Here is an 18,277-nt window from a genome sequence, read left to right as displayed (position 1 = left end):
CTATGACCAGTGGACTTCAATCATGTCGAGTTTTGAAACCAATATCACCAGTGACAAGGAATATTAAGAAACGAGTTAAATTTGAATGTAAACTAGTAGAAGTTAGGCTAGTTATCTGTAGGTTCAAAACTAGTCATATGGCCTGAAGGTTTTGAGTTCAATCCATAGTGTGTTTATGGATGTGTACTGCTGAGTTCTTACTCAGAAGAAACAGCCGTCTAGTGTTTCCTGGTCATCAACGGTTGTATTATCCAATGTCAGCACGTTATGTGAGACTTTAAATTCAACGTTAACCACAACACTTTACAGCAAAAATAATAGTAGTAATCATGGTAGTAATAATAATAACTAGTATTATTTGCTGAGACAGAAATCCACTCATACACTTTTACAAATAGAAGGATACATGATGACACATGACCAAACTGGAAACCAATGTTACGATCTACTAACTAATTAAATCTGCTTTTTTTACAGCGCTACAAAAGATCTTAACATTTTATGCTGTTACTACTATTAAACTGATTAATATCAACAAATCATTCATCTTATCATTGTATTTTGATGTTGATAGAAAAAAGTATCGTCTTTTTCGAAACAAATTACTGGTTTCCATCACAGTTATAGTCTCACTCTATTTTACTGATATTCATGTGGATTAGTAAGACTTAAGGTATTAGAAAGAATATTTATTTCTTATTATTCATTCACTTGATTTAGGAAAATTTTTTAAAGTATCAATGTACTCTATCATTCAAATAAGATCATATTTCTGCATTCTACACTGAAAATGTACTTTGTGCAAAACTCAAACCTCTAAAGAACATAAATCAGGTTGCTTAACTATTTTCTGTAAAATGAGTTCTTTTTATAACACCAAATTATCAAGGAAAGAAGTCTTCAGTAAAATCTAGCTCAGACTTATTACGTTAAAAGTAGATTAGGAAAGAAGATAAGTCACAAATTTAGACTTATTCTAATTAATATAGAATTGTTTTATGTGTGCTTTTCAAAAGAAAATAATCGTAAAGCAGTCCATATAGGCAACAACTCAACGGAAAACCCTTGTGATAAGTTATATATAATATTTTATTCAGAATTCACCTCGAAAATTGTGGCAAGTCTAAATCTTAAATTCATTGTGAACCGGTGTCTTTTTATTACCTGGACTGTTTGCAATGATCTAGTGTGGTGAAATACTAGATGATGACATTATTATAATGAGATATCTCAAGCGATCCAAGTCATACACTGTGGTTGCTTCATAAAGCCCACGTACTAACCCTATAGCAGAGGTACTTTAGTCTCTGAGTCTCTGGAAACTACAGAGATTTCATTGGTTACTCCCTCAAGTTTATCGGTTCTCTAAAAGATAGTATACTTACAGATTATTACTTTTCAGTTATTTCTCTTGAGGGCGAAAATGTCGGTTTTGCTTAGAAGCATTTACTTAGATATTTCATCATGTTAATTGGTTGAACTTAAAAATTTAACAGCAATCTTGTTAGTTTATAATATTTGAGTTCTTAACGTGATTTCTTTTTTACATATTAATAAGCTTTAAACAAATGTCTATTGGCATACATAAAATGTGACAATATGGTCACTTCTTGATACATCATAACGAAATAGATAAAACAAACAAATGGAAATCAGTGTTCGTCAAATTGTTTTGAAAGTTATTAAACAAGCTTGACATAAAACTCAGCATTGTAACCCAGTTTTCCACTTGTGAATAAAATGTTTGATCATAAATTAAAAAAACCTTGGATTTTTCTTAGTGAGCAGATATATGTTCACAAAATCACAATCGCGCACATACTTTTAACCTCTAATGTATCTTTCAAACTAACAATTTCATTATCAGAAACCAGATATCGTCAGTCGTAAATCATGAAGGAGTACTTCAGAACTCGTTCACTCTCCATATGTATTCACATGCTTTCGTGAAAAGTATGGTGAAAGAAAAAGCCTACAAAATATTCTATTGATTTGACTTCGGCCAACTATCCAAATATAATAAACGTATAAAAGTAGAGCGTATAAAGAAATTTTTAGAGAGGCCAGGGGCCCACCATGGACTAATAATTTTCATCTTGTGTCGGCCTTGAGAAAATGTAGTTTTTCTCGATAAGCACGTTTATAATCTTTATTACTTCTTCTTAGGTTCATCACTTGAATTTATCTTCTCTAGAAAAAATGCTATTTTCAACTGGTCAAAACTCTGATTAACTAACAACAAATAGTTTATAAGATAATCAACGCTAAATTATGATGAAAGCAAAATTTATATAAATCCAAGATTTTACTTTTGCTGAGTCAATAAGTTGCGGCACCAGTAGCTGTATTTTCAGGTCGCTATGTTACATTTTCTTAATAGTAGATAAGATAGTGAACTTTTATCGATAATAAACGTTTAACTTTAAAGATTAGATCAAATAGGTAAAACTGATAAGTAGTAATTCTTCTGCTGATACTAATTACTGGCTTTATTAATGATTGAATTTTGAAAGGACTAAACTCCTAAAGAATTGCATTCACACCAACAAAATCTCACAACACGTAATCTTGTGATTTTGTTTTATTCCATAGACGTGGTAAAGTGTATACATTAATTCGAATCCAAAATATAACTTAAAAAATATCGTTACTCAAGAATGAATGTTTACTAAGAAATTTACCCATCGATAGTGTTTATATTCCTCTCCTAAAATATTTGTTTTTTAAAATATCTTGACTGTCTGTTTTCTGATACCACATATTTTAAGCGAAAAGTTCTTAACTCTGAAGTTTTGCATTTAGTAGCTTGGTGGATAACTCGTCATTTTGAGCAAAAGACACTGTGTCCAATTCTTAATAGAACATCAACACTAAGAATCAGGTATGCCAATTTGGAGAGCCCCAAAAAGGACGAAGTATGCCCTCTTAATTCCACTGTTCGCCGCATCCCAAATATGCTGAAACTCTCTATTTTTGCTACTTAAACAAAAGCCTTAGGATAATGAATAAGCATTGTTTTGTGGAAACGACCAGATGGTTCGATGAGAAGAATAAAGTTGGGCTGTTATGAGTTGTCTCGACTGTTTATTGATAGTACCACGAGGATCCTATTTGAGAATAGTAGTAAATGATGTTGTCTATTTGAATATTTATATAGTGAATAAGATGGTTGCCAATTATTAATATGATTCAGTGACCTTAATAATTGGACAAACAATTTCTATTACTGAAGCGTTTAAAAGCTAATGTTTGATATAATGTTATAAGAAATCATATTGCATATATTTTTCATCAAATATGTGCATGATAATTTTTCTAAGAAGAATAAAATTCAGTTACCGCGAGGAAAATTTGTAGAATGTGAACTCAGTAGGCCAACTATCAATTTCATATGCTTTCATGTGTTCACTGTTTTTTATTGAAACTGAACTATTTTGTTCCTATAATCTTTTGTTTAATTCATTGTTAAAGATCAGAAATTTATGCGGCCAAATTCTTCACATACTTGGGAACTTTCTGAGTTCATAAGAAATAACTATGTAAGAATTTATGCTTAATACTTAACATTATTACTTTGTGCTAATATTTGTGTCTATGCGATGCCTGATTAAAAAGGTATAGCATCGACTGCTAATTATTATGAAGGCTGAATCGTAGTATAATAAATAGAACAACTTACTTTCATAAAATATTAAACAGTAACGTTAAGTATTTTCCAGACTTATATTTTAACAATATTTCTAGTAAGTGGCATAATTGACCGTAAAATATTCAAAGGACATCGTCTATGTAAGACTAGATAAAAGATAAGCATCTTATGTTTACTTTTGATTTTTTTCCCCAATTTCAATCTGACTTCACCGTAGAAACACCGTATTAAAGGGAAATATTAAGCGTTATACTAAATTCAAATGTTAACATGTGGTAAAACTTAACGAAACACTCGAAACCGATGGATAAGTTCCAACTCCAAAAAGGTCTATGAACAAATTGATTTTAATTTACAGTAACAGGAATAAAAGTAGTAGTAGTAGTAAACTTTAATAAAGCAAATATTAAACAAAAGACCGTTGTTATAACCAAGTATGTTTTCGCGATCTCATTTCTTGTTGCATGATATCAATCTCATACACTGCGAATTCAAATAGTACCTATTTTATCAGGCCTGTTATTGTTTGAACTGGCAACAAAGCTGAATAATCAAATGACAAGTGTATAAGTCATGTTCACTCAATGAGTTATGTTACATCCACTTGTATGATTAGTTATGAACTTTGGTCTTTGAATGTTTTTACATATATACGAAATATTTTATGTCTTACCGGTAATCTCATCGCTTTAAGTCTATTGGCTATATAAATTCACATAATATTTCATACAACAATAGTTGAGACAACACAATCCAACGTATACTTCCTCTTATTTCTGGTAATTATACATCCTTCTAGTACAATGTGGCTAAAATATAACACTTTTTATCATATCGTAACCTAGTAATTTAATAACGCAAAGTTATACGAAACAACTACGTACCTGAATCGGATGAACTTAGACTACTGATTTTTTAGCCATGATAATTGTCGCTCCTTTTTGATCAGTGATATTATTCCTTAAATATTATGAGATCCGAATTAGGGTGATAATAACATAGTAGTATGCGACTGCATTAGAAAATTAACAGAAGTAATTGGTTTGACCTGATCCTCAAACCAAACCTTACAAACCCCTAGGCGATTCTAGCTTAGAATCTTATTATTCAGTGAAATTTTACAATGTTAAGTGTCTAAAATAATCAAATAAAGTCTGATATTATAGAATTTGATACGCACAAACTACATAAAAGCATGTACTATACAAATCTAGGGATATATAAAAATATGGGATCAAATGTGATTAAAAGCGGTGAATGGATTTTTGTAAACTTGCTTTACAAAATGAAACAAAATAGGCGTTCTCCTTGATAAATTCCTTGACATGGTTTACCAACCGTATAATGTAACACGGAGGATAGGCGACCATGAGAATATCAGCATTTTCAACAACTTTTCGGATTTCGGAAGATGCGATAATGTTCATGGGCAATTTTAACTTCGGTAAATAAATGGGATTCGTGTGATCTTGATTAATCCAAGAGGTTAAACTTCGGTCCTCATATTCTTCATCTCGTACATACCAATAAACCTAAACATTTGTGAGGTAAAAACCATATTCAAAACAAGCAACTTTAGAATAGAACTCGTCTGACGATACAACATTGTCAGCGACAGCTTTGACTATAGCAGTACCCCAAGAACCACAACCGAGAACGGAAACACGTTTGGTCATTTGATGTATTTGAATTACTACTTCTTTTAGGCCAAATGGTTTTCAAAGTTTTTGGAATAATAAAAACATTTGGGCATAGTGAAAGTGCATCACCAGGAAGAGACTACGGTACTTAAACATGAATCGCATAAGTATTATTTACAGTTTGAGGTATTGTTTTATCAACAAGTGTTGTCAGAAAGCAGACAGTGGGTCTAAACGTAACCTGCGGAAATTTCATGACATGAACGTTCTCCCTGTAGCGGTAAATAAACCCCCAAAATCAATAGTTCTGTAAGTGCTTAACATTGGATGCTAACCACATTAGTTTTAGTGGACTCACTTAGCTGAAGGCGCTCTGTCATGCGTCCGCACCAGATCACGAATCGGAACGGTGTGTTCAGCGTCTCCTGCGATCATTAGCCAGTTAAGATTAGTCAATCCTCAGTATATTGATAATCTATCAAATATGTCTTCCAACCTTCTCGCTTCTGACTTTTGATATTACTGGGTGAGCGCGATTCAATTATAAGTGTTACTGGTAAAGTGTTTTCAAACCACAATACCTGTGGTATCTTCGTCCCTATTTGACTCTAGCAACTCAGGTCCCACATTAACATACGCTCTTTATCGCCTCTTGAGTGCCTAATCTTGGCGTGGTAGTAACTGAGAGCTTGGAAACCAGCTCAAACTGAATGAGGGATGTAGTCAAGTAAAACGCGACCTCTCAATTTATGCAAAGACAATTTGAAGTAATCATCACAGAATCGTTCACGACTCTTTTCAAGATGTGTGGACGGCCGCACCTTGAGGTTTACATTTTCGTTGCTCCCTTTGGCTTCGAAGGAGACAAGAATCTCTTGGACCATGTACAGAGACGAGCAACTAAATGAGTGATAGTCCCAGAACATTGACCTTACGAAGACAGACTCCTGAACCTGGGACTACTTTCGCTGAGCTATGGGAAATCAAGTAGTGATCTGGTAATGGCATACAACCTTTTTGTTACGTTAAGTCACCCCAACACGAGTATTCCGCTTGAACATCACCACCATGCTCCTGGAGGCAACTCTTGGAAATTGCACATCAAAGAACAAACATCCAAGTACGCTTTCACTCTTTCTCATTAAGAGTCGTCGCCGTTTGATATGCCCTCTCAGCCCAAGTTACCACAGGCCCCTCAAATTGAGTAGCTTCGAAATGAGACTTGACGAACACGTATTAACTCATGGATTCTTATCTCCCTGTTAGATCAGACGTACCTGATGAACGTCTAATGATTAACCTGCTGTTATCAATGCTCCATATTATTAACCACTACCCGACTCTCTTGTTATCTATTCTGTCTCCCCTCCCGTTCCTTTAATTTCGTCTTCATGCACATTACCAAATAATTAACTTATTTATTATTATCGGTAAGTGGTTATGGAGTTTGCTAAGTTTTGGATTATCATGAATCGGTTAATTTTAGATCTCTATTGAAGACTTGGAAGCACCAGTCAGCCGTTTCGCCATGGTATGGTACTCTTTGGCAGTGCTCATCTGCGTTCATACACACAAGATTCGAACTTGGAACCTTCGGTCTCGCACATAGACGCTCTTAGTACTTGAATTATCGCTTTATTATTTCACACAGGCAACTAATTCCCTGGCTGGTGAAAGCATCTTCAATATCAGACTTTCCATTCAGCTGAAGGTTCATCTTCAGGTTGAACGTCATTAGGTCTTGATAATTTTATGTACCGTTCAAAGTCCCCTTCGAGCTGCCTTTATACTAACAGATAAATCCTAGTGTTGAAAACGCACTTGAAACCGAGAATGGTTTCATGAATCCTCTTTCAATGTGCTCGAGATTATTTTCACCTTATTTAAAGAAAACGAAGAAACACTGTTTCTGTGTACCAAATCGTGTGAATGGATGTAGTTAAAATTGGGTAAAATATCTCGAGAACAAGCTGACTTATATGAGTTAAAGAACTGCTAGTGCAATATTGACTTCTAAGGCGTTTTCGTCACCGTCGGATGATGATCTTAGATCGTTGAGAATCAATAGCTGTTTCCATGGAAAATCATCTCGGATTTAGTTGTAGGTTACGTCACACCTCGTATGGACTGCTTTCCTTTTTCAAATTCTATTATCCGTCTGAAGTTAAGTGTTAACTTTATTGGTGATAACGACTGAAATCTCATTGAATGCGTAAATATTCCATCAACTGTTCTATTCAATAATAACAGAAAATAGAACGTCGAAAAATGGTAATTTTCCTGAGGTTCATATCTCGTACAGTTGTTTTCACAGATAACAGATAGATATTAATACAGGAAGCTGCATTTGCCAGTTTATTCACAGTATCCGAGTGCAGATCGTCTTTTAGAAGAAAATAGATCATACTAGAAAAGTTAAAAGCACATAAACCTATATCCTCTACTATGAGCATACACGCCTGAGAACATTCAAGGTTGGAAGTGAATCGGTTAGAACTAATGCATTTTCTTCAGAATCACCAAAAAGGTGAGATTGATCTATCTGTTCAAAAGGTGGGATAAGTTCATTATGCAAAGTCAATGCGAGGCTGTTGTTACCTGTCTAGTTTTTATGGCATGTCTTGATTCCCTTGATGTGCCAATACATTATGCCTGCCCTGAAATTTTCTCCAAGGTTTTAAGTTTGTTGTGACCTACTTTTATGAAGAGAACGCGATTGGCATTACGGGAACAATTATTATTATAACCTACTGTACCAGGGATTGTTTCACTGAACCTGTTTGTAAAGTGTACAAAAAACACACTCTTCCGTTCTTTGTGACTTTGCACTCACGTAAGCTCAGTAGTCGCCCTTGTCGGCATTGTTTCGATACCACAAGATCGCCAACAAATACATCTTACCACAACCTTCTGATATTTGGCCTTCAGAGGGGTCTTACCTGGCGATTGGCACGTAATTGGTCTGCAGTGGGGGTCATAGTCAACCGCGACTCGATGCCCACTACCAGTTATCAGCAAAATTTAGCGTTTCGGAAGATATCTTCCAAAGAAAGTACTTCGCAGAAAACGACAACAGGAAAGTTCTTACCACAACACACAGAAGCCTGAAAACGGAACAAACTACATTGACACTAAGAGCCAGTTATTTAAACAGGACTTTATTCAGTTATTCCGTGGCTACTTAATACTCAGTGGTTTGAAGTTATTGCTGAGACAAGAACGAATTATGTGATCAGAAATGCTAGAAAGTTGGTCTGAATCTAACCAAGGTTACCTCATGATCCAAGATACCAGTTTTGTAATTTACTGCAACCATCAATTTTGCCGTCCTGGGGTGACACTTTTTAAAACTTCACTGTCACGAGGCGAGGAAGTTGATGGAAAGGGGGCCAACAACGTCCGCTGTCCTAAACTTTGAAGACCATGACCTTGTGTGGTGCTGAAAAGTGATTTTCTGACAATTGCACCATACTTATCCAAAGATTGTAGTGATGTGGTACAATTGTATAGTTTATGGTTTACCAGCCCACTGCTGAAATGCATTTCAGATATGACCTACAACTTATAGTTCAGACTAACCTTAATGTGAGGTGTAGACGATGGTACCAAGCTCTCGATTTATTGGTTAGCCAGAAGCTTTGGGGCATCGAAAATACTGCTGGTTTAGATGTAAGGACTTATAAACTTAGAAGCCAATTTCAGTTTGTTTGAAAAAGATATGTGATAGAACAAGCTGTTTAGGTTGAGAAGAAACTTATCTACCATCTTAGTCTGTTATTATTGTTTGGAAAGGACAGGAGGATAGATGGCCTGTGTTAGCTTTGAAAATGGTGGTCTCCCAGCAAATCCGATTTTCTTTTGAAAGAGTCGGCAGGTGGAGCCGCAATAAAGTGTTGAGGTAATGGATTCCATCAATTGGTGATTCGACGGAAAAGCCGATAGTCAGATGCCAATTGATTTGTTCTGGGTTTGTGAACTTCTTTAGAGTGTCTTCGTAAATTTCCTATTTCGGAAGAAAAGATGACTTCAATCCACCCGTGTTTTGTATCAGGCTCTTTATGGATAAGAACAAGTCAATCAATCTGCGATATTAAGGTTGTTCTCCCACGCTCACCATTTAGACTCACGTTTCTAATTTTTATGCTGTATTAGGTATTCTACTAAGACGACATATAACATGCTGACTCAGACTTTTACATGAAAACTGTGTGGCAGGCATCGGATGATGAAAAAAACAAACAGACTATAAAGGGTATGGTTGTTAGTTTACCTAACACTCTACTCTCTATATGCACTCTCTGTTCTAATAAACAGTCTTCCTCATTCCAAACTTCACTAACCTTCCTTCATTCGAACCAAATCCACCTCGATAAATAACACAACTCATTGTGCTTTATTACTGCATTCTCTCATCTGGAGCCCCTGATCGCATTTCACTACAGAAACAAGAGCTAGCATTAATTTAATCTAATAATTTATCATACTTCTGTCTGTTTTACCACTAAATGTTAAGCATTGGTTATCGTTCATATCCAAATGCCTTGCTGCTCCTCGGCTTCTCTATTTTTCTTTTTCCTTTACTTCTTTTCAGAATCTTGCTCTGAGGGCAAAGTTGAGGAACTCCTGACATCTGGAACGAACTCGACGTAGGCGCTTTCTCAAGATCATAGATAACACCAAGCGCTCCAAAAGTCTACTTTATGACAACCATAAACTTCAAAAGCAGTATTACACAAATACTTAGCACGACCAAAGTCCTAATACAATTTTTGTTGAGATTGGATGTAGTGTGTAACGTGGACGCAACGTCCCTTTGGAAAATATTTTGAAGAATACGCAGTACATCCGAACGAATGAACTGTTATTAACTTTTATAGATTATATTCACTAAACAATCTTGCTTGGGATGCATACTGTGAACCAGTATATGTTGTAACTTGTAGATCATGCCTGTAAAAATGGCGTGTCACTGCCCTTGCAGAAATGTATTATTGTATTATAATATAATTAAAGTGAGGGCATATTCGATGTAAATTTATCTGATTCTTCTATCTGACAATGGGAATAAGTTTAGTTTAGCTAGTTGGACATCATAAGGAAGCTTCACTACTCCAGGAATCAGCTTATTTGTGATCCTCTGAACCGTTTCCAAATACTCACGATCTCTTTTTAGTCAGGAGCTAGACATTTGTATTCAGTACTAGAGAATATAATGAACGAATACTATGTATGAAGTTAAAAAAAGTTCAACATCGACATGGCTAAAGGTCATACGTATTGACCATAGGGTTCCGAGACCTTTGGCAGCCATTACACAGTAGTGTGCGGTAGCTTTTCTGTGTTGACTGACGATGAACCTTAAGTCACTGATTGTCTGGACAAAAAGATGCTCACTGTTATTCATTGTGTATGTATCTGTACCGCGATAATCAATATGCATCATAATGCACTTGAAAGCATTAGTCGGCAACTATTAAATTTTACACCATTCAGATAACTACTCCGGACCATTTTGAATCTCTTAACTATCAGTTTTAGTTTTGGCCGCTTCAAATATCTTGTCATCGTCAGCATATGACAAAATCGACCATGATTAAGACTAGGACGTTCATTTACATACAAGAGAAATAACACTGGCCCTACAACTGTACCCTCAGGCGCTCCGCTAAGCACAGTTTTCCAACTGGACAAGTTTCAGTTAACCTGTTCTACTCGTTGACGCCCAACTAGGAAATCTTTTATCCACAATAATAAATTGTCTCCAATCCAGAAATTACCTAACTTATATAACAGCTGGTTTTGGGGAACCTTTCTAGCTTCTCGGTGTTGAAGTTTGGTCTTGTCAGTAAGTATTAATCTAAGTCTCTCTCACATCCTTCTCTTTTTACAGAGAAGGGTAGGAAACTCTTTGCCAGTTCACAGTGGGGAGTTTCTTGAACTCGTTATTCTAGTTCAAGAGATATGCTGTTCAGTGACTTTTGTGTAACGATTTCTGAATACATGTGAAGCTGTTTCAATGAGGGACTCGTTCTGTTGATCAATCTGATGAGGATGATCAGTGTGTAATATCTTCCATATTTGCTTTACAAAATTTTGGTCCGACTTAAACTGACAAGTTCTTGTAATTGAAAACCATTTGGAGACCAAAGACTAGAAATATATGGTCACTTTTACCTATGGGTGGCATATAAGAGAGGTTAGCGACGTCATCCTTATGATGGGTCAATATGAGATCTATTAAGGGTCATTCGGATTCCGGATCCTACCTAGCCGCTTCTTTTACAGGTTGAACTGCGTCAACTGGTTTCTGTTTAAAAGGAGTTTGTGACAATCCGTTATCCAGATTTTAACAGTCTACCGTAGGTGCATTGAAGTTTCCTAGGATTAAGCATTGACCACTTGATGACTGCGTGACGAAACCACCTAGCAGGAAGTTATTTACCACAAACTTCGGATTGTGGTAGAGTGAATTGATCAGCAGCTCTTGTTTTCGCATTTCAGGCATCAACTATCACATTCGCTTGTCTCACTTTCGTGGGATTTGTTGTCGATAAGGGTAAATGGTATAGTATTTCTAACGAATAGATCTATTCCTCCCTTTTCGCGCTCCTGGATTCTGTAGGCTCCTACTAGTGCGAAACATTCAAAACCAAGTCCCCTACTGTCTACAGACTGAGTCAGTGAAATTTCTGTGACTGCTATTACATCCGGCCTGCACACTTGGCTGTAACTTCTTGTTGCGCAAGCTTCAAGCATTCGTATAACAGATTCGAGGATCGTGTAGAAGGCTTCATGCTGCACCCGAAGCTGTTTACACATCATTGTCTATCGAGACTCACCATCCAAAAATTTGCAATTTTAAGGTCCTCGCAAGCATCTAACCTGGCTTTCGGTTCTTTTCCAGCTTTTTGTCTTTTTATGCGGTCTAGGAGCTGCATATCTTCACGGACGAAAATTCCTGACCAATTAAGTTTATGTCCATTCTGCGGTATTAAGTCCCTTTCGTTTGGAAATTTAAGTACACTTTTAGGAGCCTGGTATGATTCTGTTACAAGTCCCTTAAGATACCCAGTCTATAGAGATATCCTGAAGCATTAGCTGGTTTGGTTGAAGTTTTTCAACCCAATGTCATGTTCGAAACTTGTTTGGGGTATCGAGCTCCCACTCTGCTTGTCTCTTTGTAAGACAGCGGACTTGTCACCGCGATCAGTCATCAATCTTTCGATTACTGTTTTGGGGGACCAGCTTTTCCTTTAGCAACATTCAATCCTCTCCTGTTATTGCTATTTGTATTGGGGTTTATAAATAGGGCTATCATGCTAGCTGCCCAAAAAGACATTAAACATATTTCAGATAATAAAGTCATCACATTGAGATAATAGTGTGCTGCACTAAAATAATAACTAAATTATCGTGTAGTCGTTAGCCATCCAAGTGTTCAAAATAAAGACTGCTGCCTACCATTGAAGTTAACACTAAGTGAAAAAGTATTTCTGGATCGTGATTCGGAGTGAAATCAACCAGCTCGTATGTATTTATGCTACAAACTTCTGGTATTTCCGAATCGCCCCAAACAATAATACTTACTTCTCACTGGCTGATCCCCAATCAACACTATGACTAATTGTAAGAGGTTCTACAATATTGATCGTTACCCTTTGTATAAGCACAAAGTACTTGAACTGCCCATAAATTATGCTGTTGGTCAACGGTTGTTACCATGCATCTTATTCTGACCTGTCAAAATATCTCTATACTGAATAATTCTTCATTGTAATATTCTCACTTTACTTGACGTTTAAACAATATCCATGTGAACTTTGATTTTAAGTATGTTAAGCATTAAACCAAACATTTTGGAACCATTATACATATTTCTCGATCAATCGCTGCTGCGTTCTATTTGATTTATCTTCCAGCTTTTCAGTACCCAGAGGATTTTCATTGTTCTTTTGGTAACCTCTAGTGCGCGACAATCCCATTCGACTTTTCATCGGATAAACGTCACGTTGATTCTGGTAGGAGAGTAGTGTAGTAGTATCGGTTTTAACCACATGACACTCGATGCTAAACATAAAATAGCTTAGAAAATTCACATTGACCATATAACATGGAGAGAAGTTCGGTAACGGTAAACGCGGAGATAATTGATTTGAATGGCATGGTTCAGCTTTGCAGGTGTGGTTATTCTGTGTATCTCATAACTTTCCACAATAAATATGTTGTTTTATCCTCAACCGAAATTTGTTCTTCAGAAGTACTGATCATGTTTGTGATTGTCACATAGAACGAGTCAGTATAGACAGTGATGTGACTTCCACATAAGATCTTATGAATTAGTTAGTCACATCATGAAAAATCTACAATTTTGGGACTAGGTGTATTATTATATTGATAAAGATAATTGTACTAACATGGAACTAGATCGTGATTCTACATATTCTTTGTGGTTGCTGGTTTGTTACTGTTGTTTTATACTTCACCTGTCGGTTTGTGAGACATAATGATAAAGCAAAAATTCCAAGCGGTCATTCCAATCAAAATGAAACTCCCAATAATATTCTATCTACTGTAGATTATCCTTTAAATGCAGCCACAGTTTCGCATTCAAAATTCTATCATTTGTTGTCAAAAAATAGTTTTTTATCAGTCTTGCCTATGATTAGGTTATTGACAAGGAACCCTTCTTGCGTTAACATGGGATCTATGATCGACAAAGTCAAACTGTTCACACACCCAGCTACCAACTTCACGTTCCACAAATCTTCTTGTCCTTCATCAAGTTAAATAACTGAATTCATAACTCTCAATGAAAGGGTGTTCAGAGAAATTGCTCTAAGTTAAAATAAAGCCCTTGGGATTAGAATGTATATTCCTATGCAAGATAACGCCTTGATCTTTCAAGGGTATAACTTTCATACCGAATGCCATCAGTAGGTAACTGCAGTAAGAGATTTTGAGCTTTTAGATGTTTTTACTGAGCACCACACAAAATAATCAAGAAGAGCAATCTCCTGAGTTTAGAACTGATGATGCATTAGACAAGAACTTATTTACAGATTAGCTTTATTTTTAGGACAAATTTCCTGAAGATGAAATGGAAGCATTTTTAATATAGTTACTGTTCATAATTTTACAAGAAACTTATGAGTGAACTCAACATTATTTATGCATTTAAACTGGTGAGCAACAAAGCACTCATATTTACTTGCAGGATACTTGGTTTTCGAATGTTCGTTATATTGGCGTTCGTACCTTTCGCCTCATAACTCTTTTTTTTGGGGTTGCTTAATTGATGGTCAAATCCTTGCCGTTTTATCAATTCCTTTCCAAAACTCTGCGTTAAATCTTACAGATGCTCACTTGTGTTCGATCTTATCAAGCCTGTCCTGTATTGTCATCGTGGGACCCATGAACACTCCGTCGAGCCACTTGACATACCAAACTTATTTATTCTTTAACTTGACAGTAAAGAGGCATCAAAGTCGTTCACACATTTTTGTTAACTTTTCTGTAAAAATTGACCGAAAACTGGATAAAAGGCAGTCAAATGTGAAAAGCTCATAAGTAGAGAATTATTTCCACTGTATATATACTAGGGTTTTGTTGTAAAACCTGTGTGCAACAGGAAGAGAGCTGAAGAAAAACTTCACTTCACTGTAAGTATCATTGCCAAGATTCGATTTGATGATTTCGAATAAATTGAGCATTGGGTTTATTGTTATAAATAAATAATATATTTTTAATATCCTAATGAGTATAAAAATTAGATTTTCCGACGTTTCGTGACTCAGTGTAAGCCACTTCCTCAGAGAATAAATTGCGAAATCAAAATTAATCAAAGTTAAGTTACGTTTCCTAACACATACTTTCTATTGTGAGAAGGCAGATACAGATTTCTGAATGAAATATGTTACTGCCATCAAACTTCAGAACAGTCTGATTTCGCCTTCGGCCCGCGAATAGTTTTTTTTTATTTTATCACTTTTGAACTGATTACCTTGGTATGGTAGAAACTTTTAGAATTGATGTTGTGACCCATTGTAGTTTAATTGGATCATCTTGATACACGAACTCAACCCACGAGTTACGGTAGCAGTTATGGTCAAGCCATCTATATTCACCATCCTTGGTGCGTGAGTTGTTGCATCATTAAGACCTTGCAAACAATTATGTGTACATGGTTATTCAGAAAGGATAGATACAACATAGGTGATAATGTACAACTAATGTAGTTACATCTATATTGCCACAGACAGAAGTATGCAAGCCCAACAAACACATCAAGAAGAAGTAAACTTTAACTGACGCCTTATTTCTGGAAAGACAAGAGTTTTAATTCCTTTGAGCTACTGACAAGGTCAAACTGTCCCATCCAATTAACTAAAATTATCAATGAAACGCTTAGTTTCTATGATCAGACTTCATAGTACATAAAATTTCGATGTTTTAATGTTCTATCTAATATTGGAAAGTTGTTCACAATAACTTAGTTATGCATTCTCTAAGAGTCTTTAATTCATTTGTCTTGAAACTTAACACTGCTACGTAGTAATGAAAAGTAGTTGTGCTTCAATTCGTAGCTTCTCATTAGTATTTACCAATATGACCCTTAGTTATCATGACTAGTAGGACGCTACTTTAACCCACTGATCAAAATCCGAAAGCCTTCATTTTTGATTTCTGTGTATTCATGGTTCTCAGTCGTTATACCAAATAAATTACTACTGTATAGTGATCTCTGCTTTTATGCCATTGTTTCTCTAACTGACTCCAGTTAATGATGGAAATGAACTAGAAAAATCTTGATATTTATAATGTGAGAAAAAGACTTTATTGCGTATAGTCTTCTTAAACGTATCGATCATTATAAACTGCATTAAATGCTTAAATATGTTGTGTGCGCTTATTATTTAACTGTATCTACTGATTTGACTCATACATTACATTCTAAAAGAATACTTTGTATATTAAGTGTGCTGTTTTTGCATTTTGTTCTTCGATAGCTGCATTTTCGTTGATAATCCAACAAACAAAAATACTCATTTATTTAACTTCAGATTAAGAAATAATACTAAATATGATATTTAGTCAAAGGAATTTCGCAACTACAATAATTATTGATTTGTGATCCGAGATAAAGCGTTTTATATTTATAAAATTATTTAAACTCAACTGTTTACGTTATTTTGTTTAACTAGTCTGAATTTTTCGAAAAGTTTGCTTTTAGACAAATCTATATCGTCAAACGGTGTGTTGTAATATTTATTTCTGTTTATGATGGAACTGATATATCTTGCTATCTTATAACGTGTGTTACGAAGTTTATATTGGCCGTTAACTGGATTACTAATTTAAGTAGTGGCTAGCAGTGGAATCAAGTTATCAGGCTTCGTTTAATTCGAAACATGTCAGCTGAAATTGCCTACATTCCATTATTAATACTTAAACCGAGACTCGAACACTTAACGTTACAAACGCCATTGCGTTATCTACTGAGTCCAGATAACCACAAGCTTGCAGAAAGGGTTTTAACTTTTATCGGTTAGGGTTTGCATTTTCTTACTGTGGATATTACGGACAGTAACTGATTAATGTTAGCATCAACATTGTGATCCAGGTACTTCCTAAAGATAGGTCCCGCAAAAGAAGATACCCATCTCCTGGAGTCTGTTGATATCCAATGTCCAACTTCAAAATCTTGTGGATAAATGACTTTATCAAGGTGATTTGCAGTCCTAAATATAAATAACGGGACCATACAAACCTTCATAATTATTTAATGTAGTTAGTTGTTCTTTCATTAAAATCACAATAATTTGTAAATGAAAACAGTTTGTAATGCATTCTGAAAGAATAGGTGATATATAATTATTATGTTAAGTAATTAAGTAATCTGACCTATTTTACAATATAGCGTAGTATATTCTGGAAATATACACATTTATAAACACATTGAGCGTAATATCAGAGGCTTTAAATACTTGTGTACTACTGAGATAACATTATTTTCTTTAATGTAATTTACAGTATATTGTGAACTATCTTATTGTTTAATAAATGTTAGTTGCACAACTTAAAATATATACTAAAAATTCACATATTTATTTCATTTATGATTATCAATTGTTATTTCTTTAATCATCCAAACGTTCACTGTCACCTTCCCAATGTGTTGCCATTTTGGTTCATTTTCACAACGAATTCATTATAAAACTGCGCTGACATTTATTCAAGTGACAAATGAAAAATTCTAAATTGGTATGACGAAGTAATTTTCATAGATATTAAAATAATTATCTAAACAAAAGACACTCATCTTTTACTATGTTTATGTATATAAACATAGTGTCTTCTAAATGATAAATAACTAGCAAATAAGTACTAAATTATTTCATTCTTGCTTGGTATTCAAACAATCCTTATCATTTTAAGCAAAGTGATTCAACTATCATATACATGTATATACATATATATTAGCCGTACCTCTTTATAAAAATAGCAACAAAGTGAAACCTATTTACAACCCGACATATTTGATCTTCTTAGTCGTTGACTGTGTTAGTTGTACGGACTTATGATTCCTTTGTACTTGATCGTGTGCTGATTACGAAGTCGAAATCTAATAGGTTCATTTGTGATCATACACTAGTATTCCTATTGATAAATGCTTAGAATCCATTAGTGGTTTACTAGAGAATGACATTACTCTTTCTGACATATGTACTTTATGCATTAGTCTAATCATGAAATCTCCAAAACTTTGCTTAAATTGTACACTAATTACTTTTAACGAGACATTATGCAAACAAACTAACGTGGTAGCAGTGGGGTCCCCTGTGTCCCCGATTGTAGCAAGCCTGTTTATGGCACACATAGAATTGAATATTTTCGCTAATGACATCAAATTACGAATTTGGCTTAGATATGTGTACCTTTGTTGTCATAAAAAAGACTCATCTAAGATCTTTTTCTAACCGGATCAGTG

The 18,277-nt window shown here is 35.0% G+C and overlaps 1 protein-coding gene across 1 annotated transcript in view; it reads right to left on the bottom strand.

Moving 5' to 3' along the window:
- The window catches only part of Smp_169570 (putative glycerol-3-phosphate dehydrogenase), a gene marked incomplete at its 5' end in the record, with an annotated part of 16,373 nt that extends 11,048 nt beyond the window's left edge, over positions 1-5,325 (bottom strand). Inside the window, 2 exon segments of the mRNA XM_018799948.1 lie at positions 4,932-5,181; positions 5,224-5,325. Of these exon segments, the coding sequence (XP_018653810.1) occupies positions 4,932-5,181; positions 5,224-5,325 (352 nt within the window).
- Between the last annotated feature and the right edge of the window lie 12,952 nt (positions 5,326-18,277).

The sequence above is a fragment of the Schistosoma mansoni genome, chromosome W (assembly GCF_000237925.1).
Source record: "Schistosoma mansoni strain Puerto Rico chromosome W, complete genome".
In the NCBI taxonomy this organism is placed as follows: domain Eukaryota; kingdom Metazoa; phylum Platyhelminthes; class Trematoda; order Strigeidida; family Schistosomatidae; genus Schistosoma; species Schistosoma mansoni.
Note: the sequence above shows the minus strand (reverse complement) of the source record. Positions and strands in the feature narration are given on the sequence as shown.